We start from the raw sequence: 18419 nt of genomic DNA on the forward strand, positions 1-18419 counted from the left end.
TTGCAACACAGCAGGTGATTATTATAGAGCACTTGTGCGTATTGTATGTGTATGTCTGTGATGAGGGGTGTGGCTTGTGGGTACTGTAATGGGAGAGCTTGGTCCAGTTTCATCAAACGAGAACTTCCCTGACTTAATTGTGTGGGCAGTAAAATAAACTAGCTGTCTAGAATCCACACGTAACCGTACCAAATTACAATGAGTATTTCTTTCACAACACACTCTGATTCGTCTACGTTGCCCTGACAGCATTTGGCTTCACCTTCATGCATCAGACTAAAGGGAGGCCCAGACAAGCACTGTCGACTGTTTATCATCTTTATTACTTTATTGCTTTTGCCACAGTTTCCCCACAACTTGATTTTATTACATTGTCACCAAATGATAACTTCTTTCATCTGCTCTCGCCACCCCATCCTCTTCACTGTGCCACAAATATAATGATCACAGTACCTTACGGCCAAAGGCAGCAGAGGATGCAGGCGGGAGTTTGGGTTTTGTGTCATCGCCTCCCCTACGCATGATGCGTTGTGTTGTGTAACTCTACATCATCGTGTCCCTACTTGCGTTTTTTCCATCCCTAACTTCCAACCTTGGAAGAGAGATGTCACTCCTCTTACATAAAAAATAAACATTGGACTTGAGTTTCACTGATGCTCAGCACCATCATCAAAAACTCACCACACAAATAAACAGCATTTCACATTTTCCAGCTCCACCCTCTACTTTGTGCCTATTTGGGATTTGGTTCAGTCTGTGCTCGAAATCATCACTAATACTGTTTATGATAGAAGTAAACAGAGAGCGAAAATACTTTTTCAACAGCTGAACTTGATTTGCGGTCAATCAGAGGCACTTGATGGTGGCGGGTGTCACATAAGTCTGAATGTGATTGGTTCATTCTGAACACAGACACATATGCAGTTCTGAAACGGTGCACACTGTTACCACCTTATCTTCCATCCATCCATTTTCTGATCAACCGGCTGTCTCCCGGCAGTAGGCGGGGTACACCGTGAACTGGTTGCCAGCCAATCGCAGGGCACACATAGAAAAAGTTTATAAATGATGTATCTTGGTCAAATTTTTTTTTTTTGAATCGCTAAAACCTGGCATTTAAATAGTGGTATGTAGAGTTTCTCTCCACTTTTTTATCCAATGTGCCTACCAAGTTGGGAGGAACAATGGATGGTAGTAGTCGGTAGTAGGTTGTAGCCTGTGTGCATTGTTCAGTCATACTTCCAAGTAAGCTTTCTGCCAGTCAAAGGGAACACACTGATTTCCTCATCATGGAGCAGTGCTGCTGTACTGCCCGGCACTGGAGATACAGCTGGAGGAGCACGGCTTCCCGCATGCGTCCTCGCAGCGAAACGCTGTGTTGTTGACAAGGCACATTAGGCTGCTGAGTGGCAGACAGATGGTCCCAATGTTGAGCAGGGGACGCACGTCTGCCTGATGGACCCTCTCCTCTTGTCAGTATCTTTGCAAAGAGCAGAGAGAGGATGAATGCCTTAAAATAGAGCAGAGGTGTGTACAGACAATAGGGAATACCTTCAACATATCCTTAACGTGTGTATGAGTGCATGCAGACATGTATGTTATCTATGTTGTCCTTCTTACTATTGTTTATACTATTTTCTAGATTTAAATGCTGCCAAATATACATTTCATTTTTCATATTCACACAAAGTGCATGAGTCCTCCTGAACGAGTGGAGCTTTAAATGAAAATAAATCAGAAGAGTCGGGACACTGTTGCTGACATGACTTATTGAGCGTTCTGGCCATAATTTTACTCTCCAGCTTCCCTCCGTGCCAAAACAGCGCCGCCTCAGGAAGTCCCAAATAAGGGCAGGCAACTGGAACCCCACCGGAGCCAGTCCTTATGTGGTCATGACCTTATAAGGCGCGCTGGAGCGGGGCTTTCCGGCAGCTGCGCAGGCTGCCTGCCGCACAGATGGGAAACTCAAATGAAATCTTTGGCATCCGGGGAAAGAGCGAGAGTTATACCGCTGTGTTCGGGAGTTTTTACAAAATGAAGACACATTGATCGAAAAGCTGCGTTGTCTTTGCAATTTACTGCTGGAGTCTCTGCGCGCTCTTCTTCTCCCTCCTGGCCAGCGTCTCGTGTCCTCCACCGCAGTGACTAAATATGGGCTTCCTCCTCCCCAAATATGGACATCTACGTCACAGAGTGAGAGGGTTTATATTCTGCGGGAAACCTATCCGCTCAGAGACAGCCCTGAGAGCCCACACGAGCAAGCATTAGAGCAGATAGGGAAACACATAGCACTCCCAAACTGAGAACATCGCACCAAAAGTACAAAAGTCAACAAAAAACATTCAATCCAAGAGGGTTAATACCTGTCTGGAAAGCTAGTTTATTATCATACGTATATATATTTTAAAAAACCCAATTGGTTTATTTGTTTTTACAAATGAGTAAAAAGGACACTTTGGATTTTCTCAAAAAAACTACTAAAAAGACAACTGGATCTTTTTCTCCTCTCTAAGAGAGAAGAAAAACAAAACGACACGTGGAGCACGAAAGGCAAGGAACGAGGCTGAGCACAGCACCTTCTTACCTGCGCTCAACCAGCGTGCAGCAGACAGCCGGTCTGCGCGCTTCTTCGGTCACTGGGCTCCAGGCTCCAGCTTCAGCCCTGCAACAGCTCGAGCGGCACCAGAAGAGGATGGCTGCAGCCAAGACTGAGATGCTCCTCCCAGCACTGCAGATCTCGGAGCCTCTGAGCTTCCCTCACTCCCCCATGGATAACTACCCCAAGCTGGAGGAGGTGATGATGCTTAGTTCTGTGGGGACACCCTTCCTCACGGCATCGGCGCCTGAAGGTGCCGGCTTTGGCTCCGGAGAGCCAGGGGAGCAGTATGACCACCTTGCTGGGGGTAAGAGGGCTGCTTGTTGAAATTCACCTTGTCATGTCTTGTGTTGGCTGAGCAAGTGCATTGGAATTGTGCTGTTTATGTTGCATATTTCTTTAGTGTTAATTGAATTACTTGTATCAACTTTGTCTCACATTAAGAATATATTATTTGTGTAATACTTATTATATACATGTGACATTTCCGGCAAGCTGCTCTAGATTTTATTTTTTATGTTATCATAGAACTGCCCGACGGGTTAAGTGACAAAGTGTCCGACTCGATGCCAATTGTTAGTTCACTTCTATGTTACCGCTTGCTTCCACAAACACTTTAATTGCTCCATTAAAATTGCATTCCAAAAACCAGTTGAGCTGCAGTTACCGTAAATCATCACCCCCAGGCCGTGATTGGCTTAAGAAAATGTGTGTTTGTGTACACTAATGTGTGTGTGTGTGTGTGTGTGTGTGTGTGTGTGTGTGTGTGTCATTTGTGCCAAACAGGAAAAACAAAATAGTGCAAACTGAATTAGCTGTGGTAGAGCAAAGGAAAGTAGTGAAATGAAAGATGATTCGAAAGAGATGGAGATGAACGCAGGTTTGGAGTGACTGTGAGAGTTATCTTTCAAAATTGGTGGCTACAACTTTGACTTGTTGCCTCTGACACTTTGAGTAATGTTGTGTCTTCTTCTCCTGGCAGATACACTCCCTGACATCGCCTTCAACTGTGAGAAGACAGTTGGGGAGCAGACGTACCCCACTCCAAGACTGCCTCCCATCTCCTACACGGGTCGCTTCACCCTCGAAACTGCCACCACCTGCAGCAACAGCCTTTGGGCGGAGCCTATTTTGGGCCTGTTCACTGGTCTGATGGGCAACATTCCCGCGAGCTCGAGCACTTCATCTGCAAACTCACAAAACTCATCCTCCTCATCCTCATCCGCCCCAACTTCATCCTCTTCGCCCTCTTCTACCTCCTCTTCGTCACAGAGCTCCAGCCTTACGTCCTCCATTCACCACAACGAGCCTAACCCCATCTACTCAGCCGCCCCAACCTACTCCAACCCCAACTCAGACATCTTTCCGGACCAGGGCCAAGCCTTCCCCAGTTCTAATGGAGGCGGGCAGTACCCTCCTCCTGCCTACCCGAACAGTAAAACCTGCAGCGCGAGCTTTCCCGTGCCCATGATTCCTGACTACCTGTTCCCACAGCAGCAGGGAGAGATCAGCCTGGTGCCACCTGACCAAAAGCCGTTCCAGAGTCAGTCAAGCCAGCCCTCTCTCACCCCTCTGTCTACCATCAAGGCCTTCGCCACTCAGACGGGCTCTCAAGACCTCAAGAGTGTCTACCAGTCTCAACTGATTAAGCCCGGCCGCATGCGCAAGTATCCCACCCGACCGAGCAAGACACCCCCGCACGAGAGGCCCTACGCCTGCCCGGTGGAGACCTGCGACCGCCGCTTCTCGCGCTCCGACGAGCTGACGCGCCACATTCGCATCCACACGGGCCAGAAGCCCTTCCAGTGCCGCATCTGCATGCGCAACTTCAGCCGCAGCGACCACCTGACGACGCACATCCGCACGCACACGGGCGAGAAGCCCTTCGCCTGCGATATCTGCGGACGCAAGTTCGCTCGCAGCGACGAGAGGAAGAGGCACACGAAGATCCACCTGCGGCAGAAGGACAAGAAGGCAGAGAAAGCGGCAGCGGTGCCTGTGTCAGCCCCTGTGTCGGCCGCCTCGCCTGCCTCGAGCTTCCCTTCGCCCATCACTTCATACTCCTCCCCAGTGTCTTCTTACCCGTCCCCTGTCACTTCCTGCTACTCCTCTCCAGCTCACACATCCTATCCGTCTCCCTCGATCGCAACCACCTACCCTTCAGTGTCCATGTCGAGCACCTTCCACTCCCAGGTGGCCTCTCCCTTCCCTTCTTCCGTCGCCTCCAACCTCTACAGCTCCCCTGTGCCAACCCCAATGTCAGACCTGCAGACCACCCTCTCCCCAAGGACAATCGAGATCTGCTAAAATCGCTTTCCATGGATCATTTGAAGAGATGCGCCACGGCATCTAAAGACTCCAGAGACTGTTGTCCCCCCCCCCCCCCCCCCCCAAAACAAAAAGAAAGAAAAAGAAGCACTTTGGTGACTGCTCTCTGTGCAGTGTTGGGTCAATCCTGAGATTTTTTTTTTTTTTAATCCCACCAGAGAAAAAAGGACACATGTCAAGAACTGGGCAAGGATTTGCTTCCTTTCTGCCACAGCTTTGACAAACAAATGCAGCACTTCACATGCATAGAGGACTGAACAAAAAGAGATGGATCCAGCACCGTTGGTTCTTTACTCTCAGGTACAAACAAAACAAAACAGAGAAAAAGTGAAGATTGCCAGCAGCTGCAGTGCTCAAACTCATCCGCCCTTTGGAGGCATGCATACAGTACAAGAGACAATGACTGATATACATAAGCTACCATTTGTATATTTTACTTGTGCCATGTTTCGTTCTTATCATTCTTTGATATTATTGATGTGAAAATGATTTGCATTGTATTATTTGAAGTGAGCAGGGCCACGATTTCTACATACTTTCTCTATTATGTAGTGATGCTGCTGTGATATGTTTTATTTAGAAAAAGGACAAAAAAAAAGCACTTGCGTATTCAAGCATGAGTAGGAGTGATGTTTGTCTCTATTTGTAAATATCATCCACCGGTACTCTTTTTCTCTTTCTCACATGTTACATATCGTTGAGTAGAGAAAAGTAAAAGAAAAGAGCATTTCCCCACCGCCAGAAAAAAAAAACACAACAAAAAGGACAAATGCTCCCGTTATTTGGTGCCTTTTGTGAAGCCTTGCTGATATTGTGAATCGGCTGCGTGCGCGAGAGAGGATGCGCTGCATCTCGCCTTAAGGACTGAGGGAATATTTTTGTTACAGAATGTAAATCACACTCGAAGGGAAGAAAATGGGATGAGAGCATTGCTTCGTTTAATTAGAATGTAAGCAAAAAAACAAAGAGAGAGAGAACATTTTAAAGTCTATTTTTATAAGTGTAAATATCCACATCTTCAAAAGCCGAAATGTTGACGTTACCTACTGAGTAGGCACGGGATTCTTTTGTATGTTCGATACATGCAGTTCATTATTTTGTGGTTTTCTTTATTTTGTATTTGTGTTTGTCGAAACAAGTGACTGTTCCTGGCTTCTGAACACAATGAATGCGCTTAACTGCCAATGGGATATTTGGTGTAAAAGATATCCTCCCAGACTTTAAATATAAATAAAAATGTGAATATAAATATAGATATAGTATATTTATTTCTCATGGTGCTTTATTATTTAGATCTATTCATTTTTAAGCACGTCCATAGGTTGCATTGCATTCATTTATTGAAACACATAGTGTCAAAGAATACATTTGCTCAGCGTGATTGTAGTTTGCTGGTCCCCAATCACAGCGATAAGACTCATGCATGACACTCGCAAGCCTATGAACACTGAGCATTTTATCTTGATTCATCCAACGTACTCTCCAAGATATTCTTCAGCTTATCTAAAACTCCGTTTAATTTAAGATTTTAAGATTTACATTAGATGCTCCCTAACTGTTGCATACAGTTTGCACACTCGCTTTCCAGCAATACAATCCCCCGCCCCCAAATACTTTTTCCCCCTTCACGCTGTTATAAAATAGTTTTGGCAGTCAATGAGGATCTTGACTGCGCTGAAATGTACATGGTTATATTTTTCCAGGCTTCCTCTGTCCTTTTTTTTCTCATCCTGTCGATTCAAAGCACACAGTTGGAGTTCATCATCTAACAATGATTTTCAACTTCCTCTATGTCTACCTAAATAAAAACCTATGGAGACCAGAGCCTTCCTCGTTTTTCAGCCTAGCTTCTGGAGAAATGAAGTGTTGTGACATCAAGTAAAACGATAGTCACAAATGCAAACTCGGCTAAATTTGAAGCAGGAAAACAAGTTGATGACACTGATGGCGGTAAATGGAAAATAATTAACATAATTGGTCTCCTGATCCCAAATTAAACTGTAAATTGGTTCTGCTCTGTTCTCTGGGTTTGTATCAGCATGTGTGTGTCTGTGTACCGTGTACATAATTGGCACAGAGATACATAGCGGCTACGATGCGTCGCTGTTGAGATTTGGCCATGTGGAGTGCATGGAAGCATGCTTCTGATCTTGGACCTTCTCGGGCCACCATACTACTACAGCTTGATCTCAGCAATATGGAGGTGAGTCTCACTCGTGTGTGTTCTGCCACCATTTTGGCTTCAATGGAAAACACATTCACTGGTGATGAGTTTATTTCTTTCTCCAATACTTTGCCAATAGTCAGTTAAATGTATTTTCTGGAGTGCAACGAAAAATGCAGACTCATTTTATTTCCAGTTATGAAATAATTATAGACTGGCCTTACCATAACCTAAAACTGGGTTTAGTTCTTAATGCTGTAGTTTGCATCTGCTTGAATTGAATCTTCAAATAGTTTCCTAGGGCTCGTACTGGTGTTGTTTCAAGATTCCAAAAATGGTGTCCATGAAGTGGATTGAGCTGTGCCTGGTTTGAATCTGTGCAAGTTTGGATGTTCCATGTGTGGGGGTTTTCTTTGGATGAATAAATTCATCAACTGCTCATGGCTGTGTAAACAGGTTTTGTGGCATTAACCCTAAACAACTCTTTTGTTCGCATTTCATCAGATTTTTGCCTCCATGCTGGACATACTGCACTGATCTGCGATTGGCTGGCAACCGGTTCAGGGTGTCCCCCGCCTACTGCCCAAAGACAGCTGGGATAGGCTCCAGCACCCCCCGCGACCCGAGTGAGGATAAAGCGGTTCGGAAGATGAATGAATGAATATATATATATAATATTGTAGACAGATGTATTTAAATCTTTTTTTCTTTTTTAATTACTGCTTTCATATCTTCAGACATATTCATAACCATCAGCAAAACACACGTTTTGCTCTTTCTCAGACTTGTTGTCAGACTTGTTGTCACAATTGTCTGAAAAACTGAGACTTGTTAAAGTCTCACAAGATTTGCTGAGGTCTCGCATGACGTCATCCTTCAACATTGAGATTACATGTGACTTTAGTACATATTTCTCCCCAAATTTTGGTTAAACTCAGAGTTTGTATGACTTTGGAGGTACCATTGTACAATATTGCGGTGGTATACAGGAACAAAATTTGAGAAATGGCAGTGGATAAGTGCTGCTTGATAGACGATTGTACATAGCCCATTTGAATGTATTTCGGCTCGGCGCTTTGATATAAACCTGACTGAAGCACGTGCAGCATTCATAGACAGACCTGAATCGCTATTATGTGGCTTGCTTAAAATGCAGAAATGTGTAGCTTCCTTCTTTGTTTATGGAATTATCTCGGTCTCCGGTTGCTGCTAAAGCGCCATTCTGCTGCTTTAGCAGCAGGCCGTTCTTTGTGAAAACAACAGGCTGCGATTCCTTTCAGCCTTTTTCATATGAAGGGACAACCATTTCAACTGGTGCGCGTTACAGCTGGGGGCCTGATGTGTCACAGTCCATTAGCGAACCCCTCGGAGGATAGACGGCCAACACATCAAGTACGTGAGGGAAGCGTGTTGGCCATCATTGTGCTCGCCCTCTGATCGGCGGATCATCCTCACGCTGAGCCTGTTCTGTTCGGGGAGAAAGTTGCGTCGTGGATCAATTCGTTTTTGTAAGCCACAGCTGCGCCACCTCGCGCCCCAATGGGCTTTCACATCAAGAGCGATGCCTTTGTTCAAAAATGTATTTGTTCTCTTATTCTTTTTGGGAAATGTGTAAGACAAAAAAAGGAAGAGCGGGGAGTAAAAGTACCACTCTCTCTCCCTCAGCCATCCCATCCTATCCCATCCCAGTCACACCACTCTCCCTCTCCTTTTCCTTTCCTCCTCCCTGCTAGCGCGTAAGATGCTAATGATCTCTCCCCTTCTCCATATTCTGATGCAAGGTCTGTCTACACTTTTCCCTTTCATCCACATACAAATGTGCTCTTATTGCCTCTTGGCCCTCAGGCCTTTTAACATGGCTTTTTGAAATATGCTGTTTGATAAGCACATCGTTGGCCAAGTCCCCGCAGTGATTAGAGCGCTCTTTAATGTGAGCAAGTTAGAGAATGAGTGAAGGGCTCGAGGGCCAGCGGCCATCCGTTCTCTTGTGCCGGCCCTCTTTGACATGTCTCGGGCCATCGGGGAGCGAGGCTAGCTCGAATGGCCCTGACGCTAGTGTTGTCTTGGGCCCCCGCATGAAGATGAAACATGGGCAGGTCGCCTTCACGGAGACAAGGTACGGTGGGAGGCTACAATCCTCTGTTTTATCTCAAGGACTGCTCTGTAATCTTTTTTCAATATGCTTTGTTGGTCTCATGTCGTGAGCCTTGCACTTCCTCAATGGATTTTTCATCTATTTTCTTGCCAGTGGGGAATGCCAAGACAGTCATCTTGCGCTTTCTGCTGTTCTGCCTCTTAAATCCGACACCTGTTGATCCATTTGGGAGAAGTAAGTTCGATTTAAAATACTTGATTTCCATCCCCCTCACTCACATTTCAGGAAGATTGCAACACTTACCCATTCACAGTGCTAAGCCCGTGTGTGCTCATCAGAACGTGTTGAAACCAATTTAGTAAATGCAGTCAACCAAATTATGGGTCACACAAAAACTTGGCTCGCGTGACCTCTCGAGAGTGAGCAGTCCAAGTGTGTTCTGCTTTTTCTTTAGCTTTTTGTGATGCCACCACAGAAGAATAACAGTCATGGCCAATAGGTACGTTGCGTCAATAAACATAGAAGCGTAAATTCAAAATATCGCGTCACGGAACGTGTCTGGCTATCTGAGCAATACAATTACGCTAAGTAAATATCAATGGCATGCACTCGGATAAATTCATTGAAGCAGATGCTGTCTGAAACAGCATGGAGCCAACAGTAAGGGCAAACGGAGTGCATCAAAATTAAAGTTACCTGCCAAATAATGAAATCATTCAATATTTCACTTTGTGAAGCTGCTGAATGAGTTTCACACTTAAAGTTTTTTTAGGTTTTTTTTTTGCAATATTTAAATTGAATCACACCTATAAATATGTGCTCATCAAGTGTAGCAATTCAATGACAGTCCAGCTCTCACCAAATGTACCAGTGAATCTATATGCAATTTTCATGTTTGCATCTCTGACCTGAAACAACAGATGCTCCACTTTCACATCCAGAAATACATTCAGAAAATGAATTTGCACTACCCACTGAGTTAAAACGTGTGAAGCGTTTGTATTTGCATGTTCAAAAAAACACGAGAGATGTGAGTGCGCCACAACTGAGATTCTTTGATATTATTTGCGGTACACAAAAGAGATGTTTGACACATCACTTCCCCATCCATCTACAGGTGTCCTGGCAACTTTAGCTCGACTTAATAAGCCATGCTTATTTGAAGAACATGACTTTGAAGAGACAACAAAACACTGCATGCTTAAGTACCTCCAAATATGACACCCTTTCAACACACCATCAAGTGCACTCCAGCTTTACAAAAAACACCTGGGTTGCTCTGAAATGCAAACAAGCCTTCATAAGACTTTAGGTGTCAAAGCTAGTAAGAGGGCTCAAGTTGTGTTGCTCAAGTTGATGTGACATTAGGTAACCCTGCTGGATTCAGGAACATATGACATAAGAATTGTTCACAAGAAGAGGGGTACAAGTTGTGTAGCGCCACAGCTAGCATTTGCTTTGTTTAAAAAACAAACAAACCAGCTTTTCCTGTAACTCTGATTCAATTGCACAATTTAATAGGAAAGGCAAGGCAAGGCAGCTTTATTGATGTAGTGCATTTTATATGGGAGGTGAATCGATGTACTTCACATAATGAAAAATATGCAGCATTTAAAAGCATTTACAAATAATTTAAGACATTTAAAAGAAAATAAATAAGCAGCTCAATAAAATTACTAAAAGAATGTACAGCATAAGAACTTATATATACTATGTATATATAAGTTATGTATTACTGTAAGTATTGTTATTATTATTATTATAATTAGTAATTAGTAGTAATAGTAGAAGTAGTAGTAGCAATAGTAGTAACAGTGGTGTCACACTCAGACAGGCAAACAAATTAATTTTAGCCTATGCCGCATGCCTCTAAAAAATGGATGACAGGCCACAAAAGGTCCCCCAGTCAGTAGTTTGGACAGACCTGGTCCACATCAGCACACCACAACCATCCTGCAGAAACGTGTCCACCTACCATATGATCAGCACCATTACCAAGAACATGCACAACAAATGCATATTTCTCCCCACTTTTCATTGTCCATGCAAAACCACAAATAAACTCCAACATGCACTAATACTAAAACTGAAATGTAAGCTGCCATGAAAAAGAAGCTCCAATCACACAGCTGGAAACAAAATACAATATCGCCAGTTCTAGGCCAAAGATAATAGAATGGGGACAAGAGGTAAAAGAATAATCCTTTGTGTCAGTGTTTTATCGTTTTGGATTTCAATGACAGTGTGTGGTGTGCTGGAGCTGATGCACTTTCATATTGCAACTTGAGGTTTAACAAAAGCGCAGCTTGTCATCCAGCGGTTGCTTAGCCTCATTAAAAGATGGAGGCGCAGAAAATAAAAGGAATATTCCTGTGCGGATAGAGTGCCGCGTTTGGGTAAACAGGTGCGTGTGTCTGCGCAATGTATGTCACATGTGCCAATATGCTGCAGCCATATGGTGCGACCAGTCTCAAGCGTGACAGTAGGCTCGCCAGGGAGTAGGCGAAGTGAGAATTGGGGAGGAGGAGGCAAACTGTAAATGTGTATTATCATCTGGCCAGGTTTTCTCTTCCACCTCCTCAGTACAGATGTCCTCCAATTCTGCTTCTATAACTGTCCCACAGTGATGAGGTGGAACTAATGGCTACTTTCACACCAGCTGATGTCATCAGTGTGCTGCGCCTCGGGAGCAGGAGGGACCCCGCTAAGAACTGCTTGTGGCCTTTCAGCACAACCAACAGTTTAGAGATACCATACCATCCACTTTTGCCAGGACATTTTCTCTTTTAGGATATTACAAAAGCAGCCTGATTTCATGATTACTATTATCTATTATCGTGAGCTTCCCTTTTATTGTGGTGAATATGTTCCGCCACAATAAAAGTGTGCTTGTTATTCAATTTGTTTTACCATTATTAAAAATAATAATAATAATAAACACACGTTTACTTGTATGAACAGGGCCTGAAAAATGGGAGATGCTGTTATTGGTCAGACTATACAATATGTCTGTCATTGCACACAGCAGTGAGAACCTAAATATTATGACAAAACATCCTCTACTCTTTGGCAAAACACACCACAAGGACAAAAACATAAATCTATCTATCTATCTATCTATCTATCTATCTATCTATCTATCTATCTATCTATCTATCTATCTATCTATCTATCTATCTATCTATCTATCTATCTATCGATCGATTGATTGATTTTTGTGATAGTGTGACCACTGCTCCAGCCCACACACTCTGCGTAACATCAGTGGTCAGAATTCCATGTTGTGAGCCTTCAAATCAATCTGGAGTATTTCTGTCGCGCTGCCTTCCAAATGGCTAGTTAGCAGTTAGCAACATGGAGTGAGCTGCATCCCCTGTCACATGCTCATTTAGTCATCATGACCACATGCAGTGGCATGTCAGCATCTGTCAGTTTTTCCCAGCGTGTATTGCATGGGGACTGTTAGGCTTCCTAATGTGAAACTCTTGACGGGTTATTAGTGGCAAACTGAAGTCATGAGCCTTGACCGCTGCTGTAACCCAACTGTGAGCGGAGGGACATTTTAGCTGAATGGCAAAATGCTTCTCCCCCACCATCAAACTAACTTTCTTCAAAAATTGTGTGAATGCTGATCAATGCTGTCTCGACAAAGACATGAGGGACTCCTCATGTCTTTGTCGAGACAGCATTTATGATGCTTGAAATCACAGCATATCATAACCTTACTGGAAGCAATATTTCTCTTCTGTGCATGGTATGACTGAGCAATCACATTCTTATCAATGCATGTAAACCACTTAAATACTCAATGTATACGACAAATATCATATTGAACCAAAAGTGAGCAACAGTTTCTTTTCCAACCACATGGCCGAAATTAAACTTCCATTGACCAGTATGAAAGTGTGAGGAAGATAAAACTTTTGTCGTTGATGTTGTGAATTTAACACACCTGTGCTCTATTCACATCTGAAAACTTGTAACGCCAACCAGTCACACAAAACCAGGAAGGGAGAATGTCTAATTGGGTCCAATTTGTGCATTTTCATTGAGTGGTGTACTCACTTTTGTTGTCAGCAGTTTAGACATGAATGCCTGTGAAGCAAATTTACACTCAGATACAAGATCTACCCCGACTACATTACATTGCAGCAATTTCTTTCGTACTTTATCATGAAAATCTTTTTTAAACATTTTTTTAAATTGTGCACTTAATTTTGTGAGATACTGTATTTTAGACCATAATCACAGCCTGTCCTAGCAATACAGTATCATGCACATGCAATGTGTTGGAAGCATGAGAGGATGCTTAATGCGTCTCCTGTGTTTAGAAAAGCATGAGTGTGTATCTTAATATTCACACCATCAGAAAAACAGCATTTATTTGAAAACTAAGTCTACTGCAAACTGCTCTTCATTTCCACTTGGTTATTCTGTGATCAGATCATGAATGTGCTGGGCTATCAATGGCTTGGATAGAAATACCTCAGTGAAATTACCCCTGTGAGATCCTAACCTCTCACCCACCAATCATTTTCATCCTGTAATGTATGTGAAGCTGCCATTAATGGTGTTTTATTACAAAGAGTGCGTGAAGCTCATGCAAGCTTTTTTTTATGACTGAGATTTCCCTGTAGTTAAGTGTAATTCACACATAGAAGGCCAAACGTTTGACCAAATGTACGCGCGCGCACACACACACACACACACACACATGCACACACACACACACACACACACACACACACACACACACACACACACACACACACACACACACGCCCACACATGCACACATGCAAAACTCAACATCAGAATGTGAGTATGCGCACATTTAGTACAGTATGTTGCTGCCTCCATAATGTGTATTGACCCAAACCTTTGCTGGTGTTCTTACCTCAAAACTGGGCTAAAAGCTGTCGTAGAAACGGGGCTGATTATGGTTTGCGTTCTCTCTGACAATGAGACTAAGGTGAATTTACTCTCAGGGTACTTGCTTAGGTTCGCTGTTGTTTTCTATTCGTACTTAGTTAAAGGTAATCCTTATCAGTGTCCAAGCAATTCACAGCACCATTGAATCAACCGTTTTTTGTTTTTTTTTAGAATCTGATTAAATTTCAGAGTCAGTATATGAGAGCCTGTATGATTCTTTTGGGGAGATCAGACTAGTCGACTTCACTACTTCACTTTAACGCTTCGGTGTTGACCAATCACTCATAATTTCTTTTTGGCAGCTTCTTTTCCAATCAGCCAATTTACAGAGAAATTTCGCCTGAATGTCTGCTGCCATCGCTACAACACACTATGATGGAGCATCAAAATGTCTAACCAAACAAGGCAACATCGTCTTCATGCTTCTGCGCGGGTCTGAGACAGTACAAAAAAAATATGGCTGTAGATGACAAAGCGGCTCATCTGTTCTTCAAATTCGCTACCGTGAATGCAGTCCACGGAAGCTACATAAAGAGGAGCCTTTGAAGCCACTGAAGAACCCGACCTGTGAATTGTCTTTCTGGAATTCGGGAACCACGTGCGGTCGATTTGAGCCAGGCTGAAAATGCGGCCTTCAGAGGTCGCAGCCTGGGAATATGGACACAGCCGTTGACATCTCATGCCCATATTAATGAAGGAAATAAGAGACGCTAGCATTTTCAACATGGAAACACAGTCCCTAAATTGACTTTGTGGAAGCTAAAGATGAAAATATTAAAGTTGGCTGTGCATTCCGTACTATAGAAAAGTGTTATCTACCATAAAAAAAAAAAAAGAAAAAGAAATTTGAAGAAACATTTAGAGTTGCAAAATGGTGCAGTCAGGCTTACGGTAGAAAGTCTCAACAGGTTGTGTGAAGCAAAACTGTGACAAACGCAGGAGGTCAGTGAATTTATTTTCTTTATTTTTAAACATTATTCTGTACAAATGTTTAGTATTACTAGTACATTAGCAACAGTTAACTATCCATCAATCCATTATCTGAACCGCTTTATCCTCACAGTTACTTTTTCAAGGTAACTGTGGCAACAGTGCTCATGACAAAACTCCCCAACTTTTTTTCAGTTATCAAACACTATGCAATGCAAACCAACTAGAACATTTTGGACCACAAAATCCTCAACCAATCTGTTTACAGTGAAAACAACAGAGCAACTTTATAAATGACTTGCCTATCTTTGGTCCTAAGTACTTTCTTCCGTTTTTCTTTTGCACAATATTAAACTCAATGAGGGGGTAGGAGATTAGTTCTACCTGGCAAAAAAAAAAAAGCAAAATATGTCCTGCATCAGTTCAAGTATTCATCTCTAAGAAAAACAAAATCCTGTAATTCCTGTAATCCGGTAATTCATTCCAAAGTAGAAAGACACACAACCATATACCCGTCCCACCAAAGTGAGAATAAATCCCAAAACAGTTTTGGGCGAAGCAGACCTTAACCACATGTTAGAACAATGTGTGTGCACAGGAGTGTGTGTAAGTGCATAGTTTGAATGTTGGCCTCGCGAGCGTGTTTCAGCACTCATCTGCACACTACACAGAGAAGTGGAGGGAGAGGGAGGGAGCTGAAACCAGAGAGCGGGCCTGGCCCGACTGTGGGCTCCGCGCCCCGCAGCCTCCCTCAAGCCTTCATGTGATCCCTTCTCCAGAAGCCAAGCAGCAGAGGAAATGTCAGTCTGCTAGTCTGCCAGGAAACCTCCATGCCCAAACAAGGAGCTTCCTGTCCTGACACAGCTCTTCCTGTCGGCTATGTAAGGACTTTCCTTCCTCTTCTTCCGCCTCCTGTTACTCCTTCAGTGGCTTTCCCATTTGTCTGCACATTGGCAAGATGCCGTAGTGCAATCATTCTTATTCAGTGACCTCCTCCGAGGTGTGTTTGTGCACATTTGGCCCATTTAACACTTTATTGCATTAAAAAAAAATTCTTTTTACAATTATAATATCAAACATTCCCACGGTGTTTATGTTCTCTTGCACTACGTTTTCATTTTCCTTTCGTGATACTGTAAAGACTGCCTCACAAGCGCCTGCTGAATTGATGGAGCAATTATGTTGGTTTTTTTTTAGTTGTTTTTTTTAGTGCTTTAGTTGTTTATATGCCTGTTAAATGTCTATACCATAACAATGATTTTCTGGACATTTCACTGAAGGGCCGCCCGCCTGTTGATTATATATATATCGATCGTTTGAGCAGTTTTTCTTGGCTCTGAGTGGCATTCCTAGTCATTTATGTTCCCTCTGAGCGTCTCGTTTATCTGACTGTAAATAACAAGTGAAACACTGGCCGAGCAGACTGCGGCTGTTTTATTGGAACAAAGAAGAAAGTGTAGCACTGAGGGGAGCGTTCAGCCTCTTATATGGTTCCCCAGTCAGTCACATCCTTTGTCATAACTCTAAGTTTAAGACGAGTGTGTGAAAGTGTGAATACTTGTACCTTATCACACAGAGACAACTCCCTGTCTGCCACCAAAGCAGTATGAGGTTCAGTATTTATCTTAGAGCTGTAGTTAGCCCCGAGTGGTGCATTTCATCTGTGCCACTCAGTTGTATTCAGACGTGGGAGTGCGGCGGGGGGTGGGGGGGGGGGGTTCTCTTGCTGTATATGTGTCTGTCACAAAACACAGCTGCCTGCTACTGTAACATGATCTGATTTATGACAAAAATAACAAAATAAAATAACGGGGAGACTAGTGAATGCTTTTGCTGCTCAGAGCAGGTACATCAGCTGTACATCTATTCTACAGAATGCAGCTTTGTATTTGAAGTAAAGATGACGAATACAATACATACTCTCTCAATGTACTGATTCATCAGTGTTCAATGGAAGGCTGGTGAGTGAATACAATGACAGAGGGATGGAAAAATAAGAGATGAGTGATAGACAGCCAGATAGATAGATAGATAGATAGATAGATAGATAGATAGATAGATAGATAGATAGAGACTTAATCTACACTGAAATCTATGGACCGGTAATTCATTTTTTAATGACTAATTTACAAAGCAGATTTTTTGTCTGGCATGCAACAATCATATTAGGTTCAAGCATTTTAAAGCTCAAAAATAACATCCATGAAACAAAGATGTCAGCAATTAGCTCATTAAAAAATTAGGAGCTGCTGCAATCTAGAAGGTGTTGCCAGTCTGAGTGACAATTGGCAAGGAGCGGCACACACAGGCAAATGTTGAAAAAAAAAGGTAATCATTGTGTTCACATTGTTCATTACTGTTTTTTGACACTTGTGGAAGGGAGTAAAGACATTTTGAGATAACACTAAAAAGTCAGACTTTCCATTAAGTGAGCAACCGATACTGAAATTGCTGCACCATTTACATATCTGAACAATTGACGGTTAAAAAAAACCAACAACTCCTTTTTACTTTTGTACCAAAGCACATTCCAGGCTGCAATTTTTTTCACAAAACCTTTACCTTAGACAGGTATCTGTATTTCTATTTGCGTACAGAGTGTGAGTGCATGCTTATGCCACCGCCGCACATCAGGCTGCTACTATTTGTTTTTGTGCTGTGCCTGTGTGACAGCCTGACAGGACGATTCTTGTCATGCTTTTTAACCACCTTACAAGACCTCAGCATCGTCATCATCATACACATGCACACACGTACAGACACAGGCTACAGCAGCATTACTTCTCTCCGATGGCTGCCTGTCTTGCAGCACGGACATGATGGGCTGTAATTGTCAGCCTCTTCAGACACACTTCAAAGGGAGCGAAGTGCGTCCATGGACGCAATTAACAAGATCAACGAAGCCCACATGAGCTCCTCTCCCCATTGTTCTCATTTTCACTCTCATTAGTGAGCGCGCTGTGGGTGGGGGGTGGTGGGGGCTCCAAATGGTGGAACACCTGTGGAAGCGCTAGGTGCGCTCTGTGCAGAGTTGGGACTGGCACCCGTGCTATATGGGGACCTGATGCTAATGATGGTTGTCAAAGCTATATTTGGGGGGGGGGGGGGGGTGAGGTGGGGAGTCGGGAGCAGTGAGCACATGCCCGTGTCTAGGCATGTGCGCAAACTGAGTTGATGCCTGAGAGACACAAGTGTATGAATGTGACTGGTGCACCTGGGAGACGATATCACCACGGCAACCGTGCGGCTCAGGAGACCACTTGTCACACAGGCAAAAGCGCTGCGCTTCCTGAAGAACCCAACTGGTCCATGAACATTTCTAGTGACACCTAGAGGCAGAAAGACCAACATGGACAGACAAGGCACAACGTTTG

At 43.4% G+C, this 18419-nt stretch overlaps 1 protein-coding gene across 1 annotated transcript; it reads left to right on the top strand.

The window, feature by feature from the left end:
* Positions 1–2182: 2182 nt before the first annotated feature.
* On the top strand, positions 2183–6748 carry egr1 (early growth response 1). The gene is made up of 2 exons (XM_086134835.1): positions 2183–2903; positions 3579–6748. The coding sequence occupies exons 1-2, from the start codon at positions 2693–2695 to the stop codon at positions 4901–4903; spliced, it is 1536 nt and encodes a 511-aa protein (XP_085990961.1). The 5' UTR covers positions 2183–2692; the 3' UTR covers positions 4904–6748.
* Positions 6749–18419: the final 11671 nt, after the last annotated feature.

Source organism: Hippocampus guttulatus, chromosome 2, assembly GCF_054856545.1.
Source record: "Hippocampus guttulatus isolate MCC_2025c chromosome 2, RoL_Hgut_1.0, whole genome shotgun sequence".
NCBI classification, from domain to species: domain Eukaryota; kingdom Metazoa; phylum Chordata; class Actinopteri; order Syngnathiformes; family Syngnathidae; genus Hippocampus; species Hippocampus guttulatus.

Bases quoted from the DNA above. Each gene is read 5' to 3' on its own strand.
- egr1 (XM_086134835.1), top strand. From the start codon at position 2,693: ATGGCTGCAGCCAAGACTGAGATGCTCCTCCCAGCACTGCAGATCTCG. The intron at 2,904-3,578 runs GTAAGAGGGCTG...TTCTCCTGGCAG, and splicing joins GTATGACCACCTTGCTGGGG to ATACACTCCCTGACATCGCC.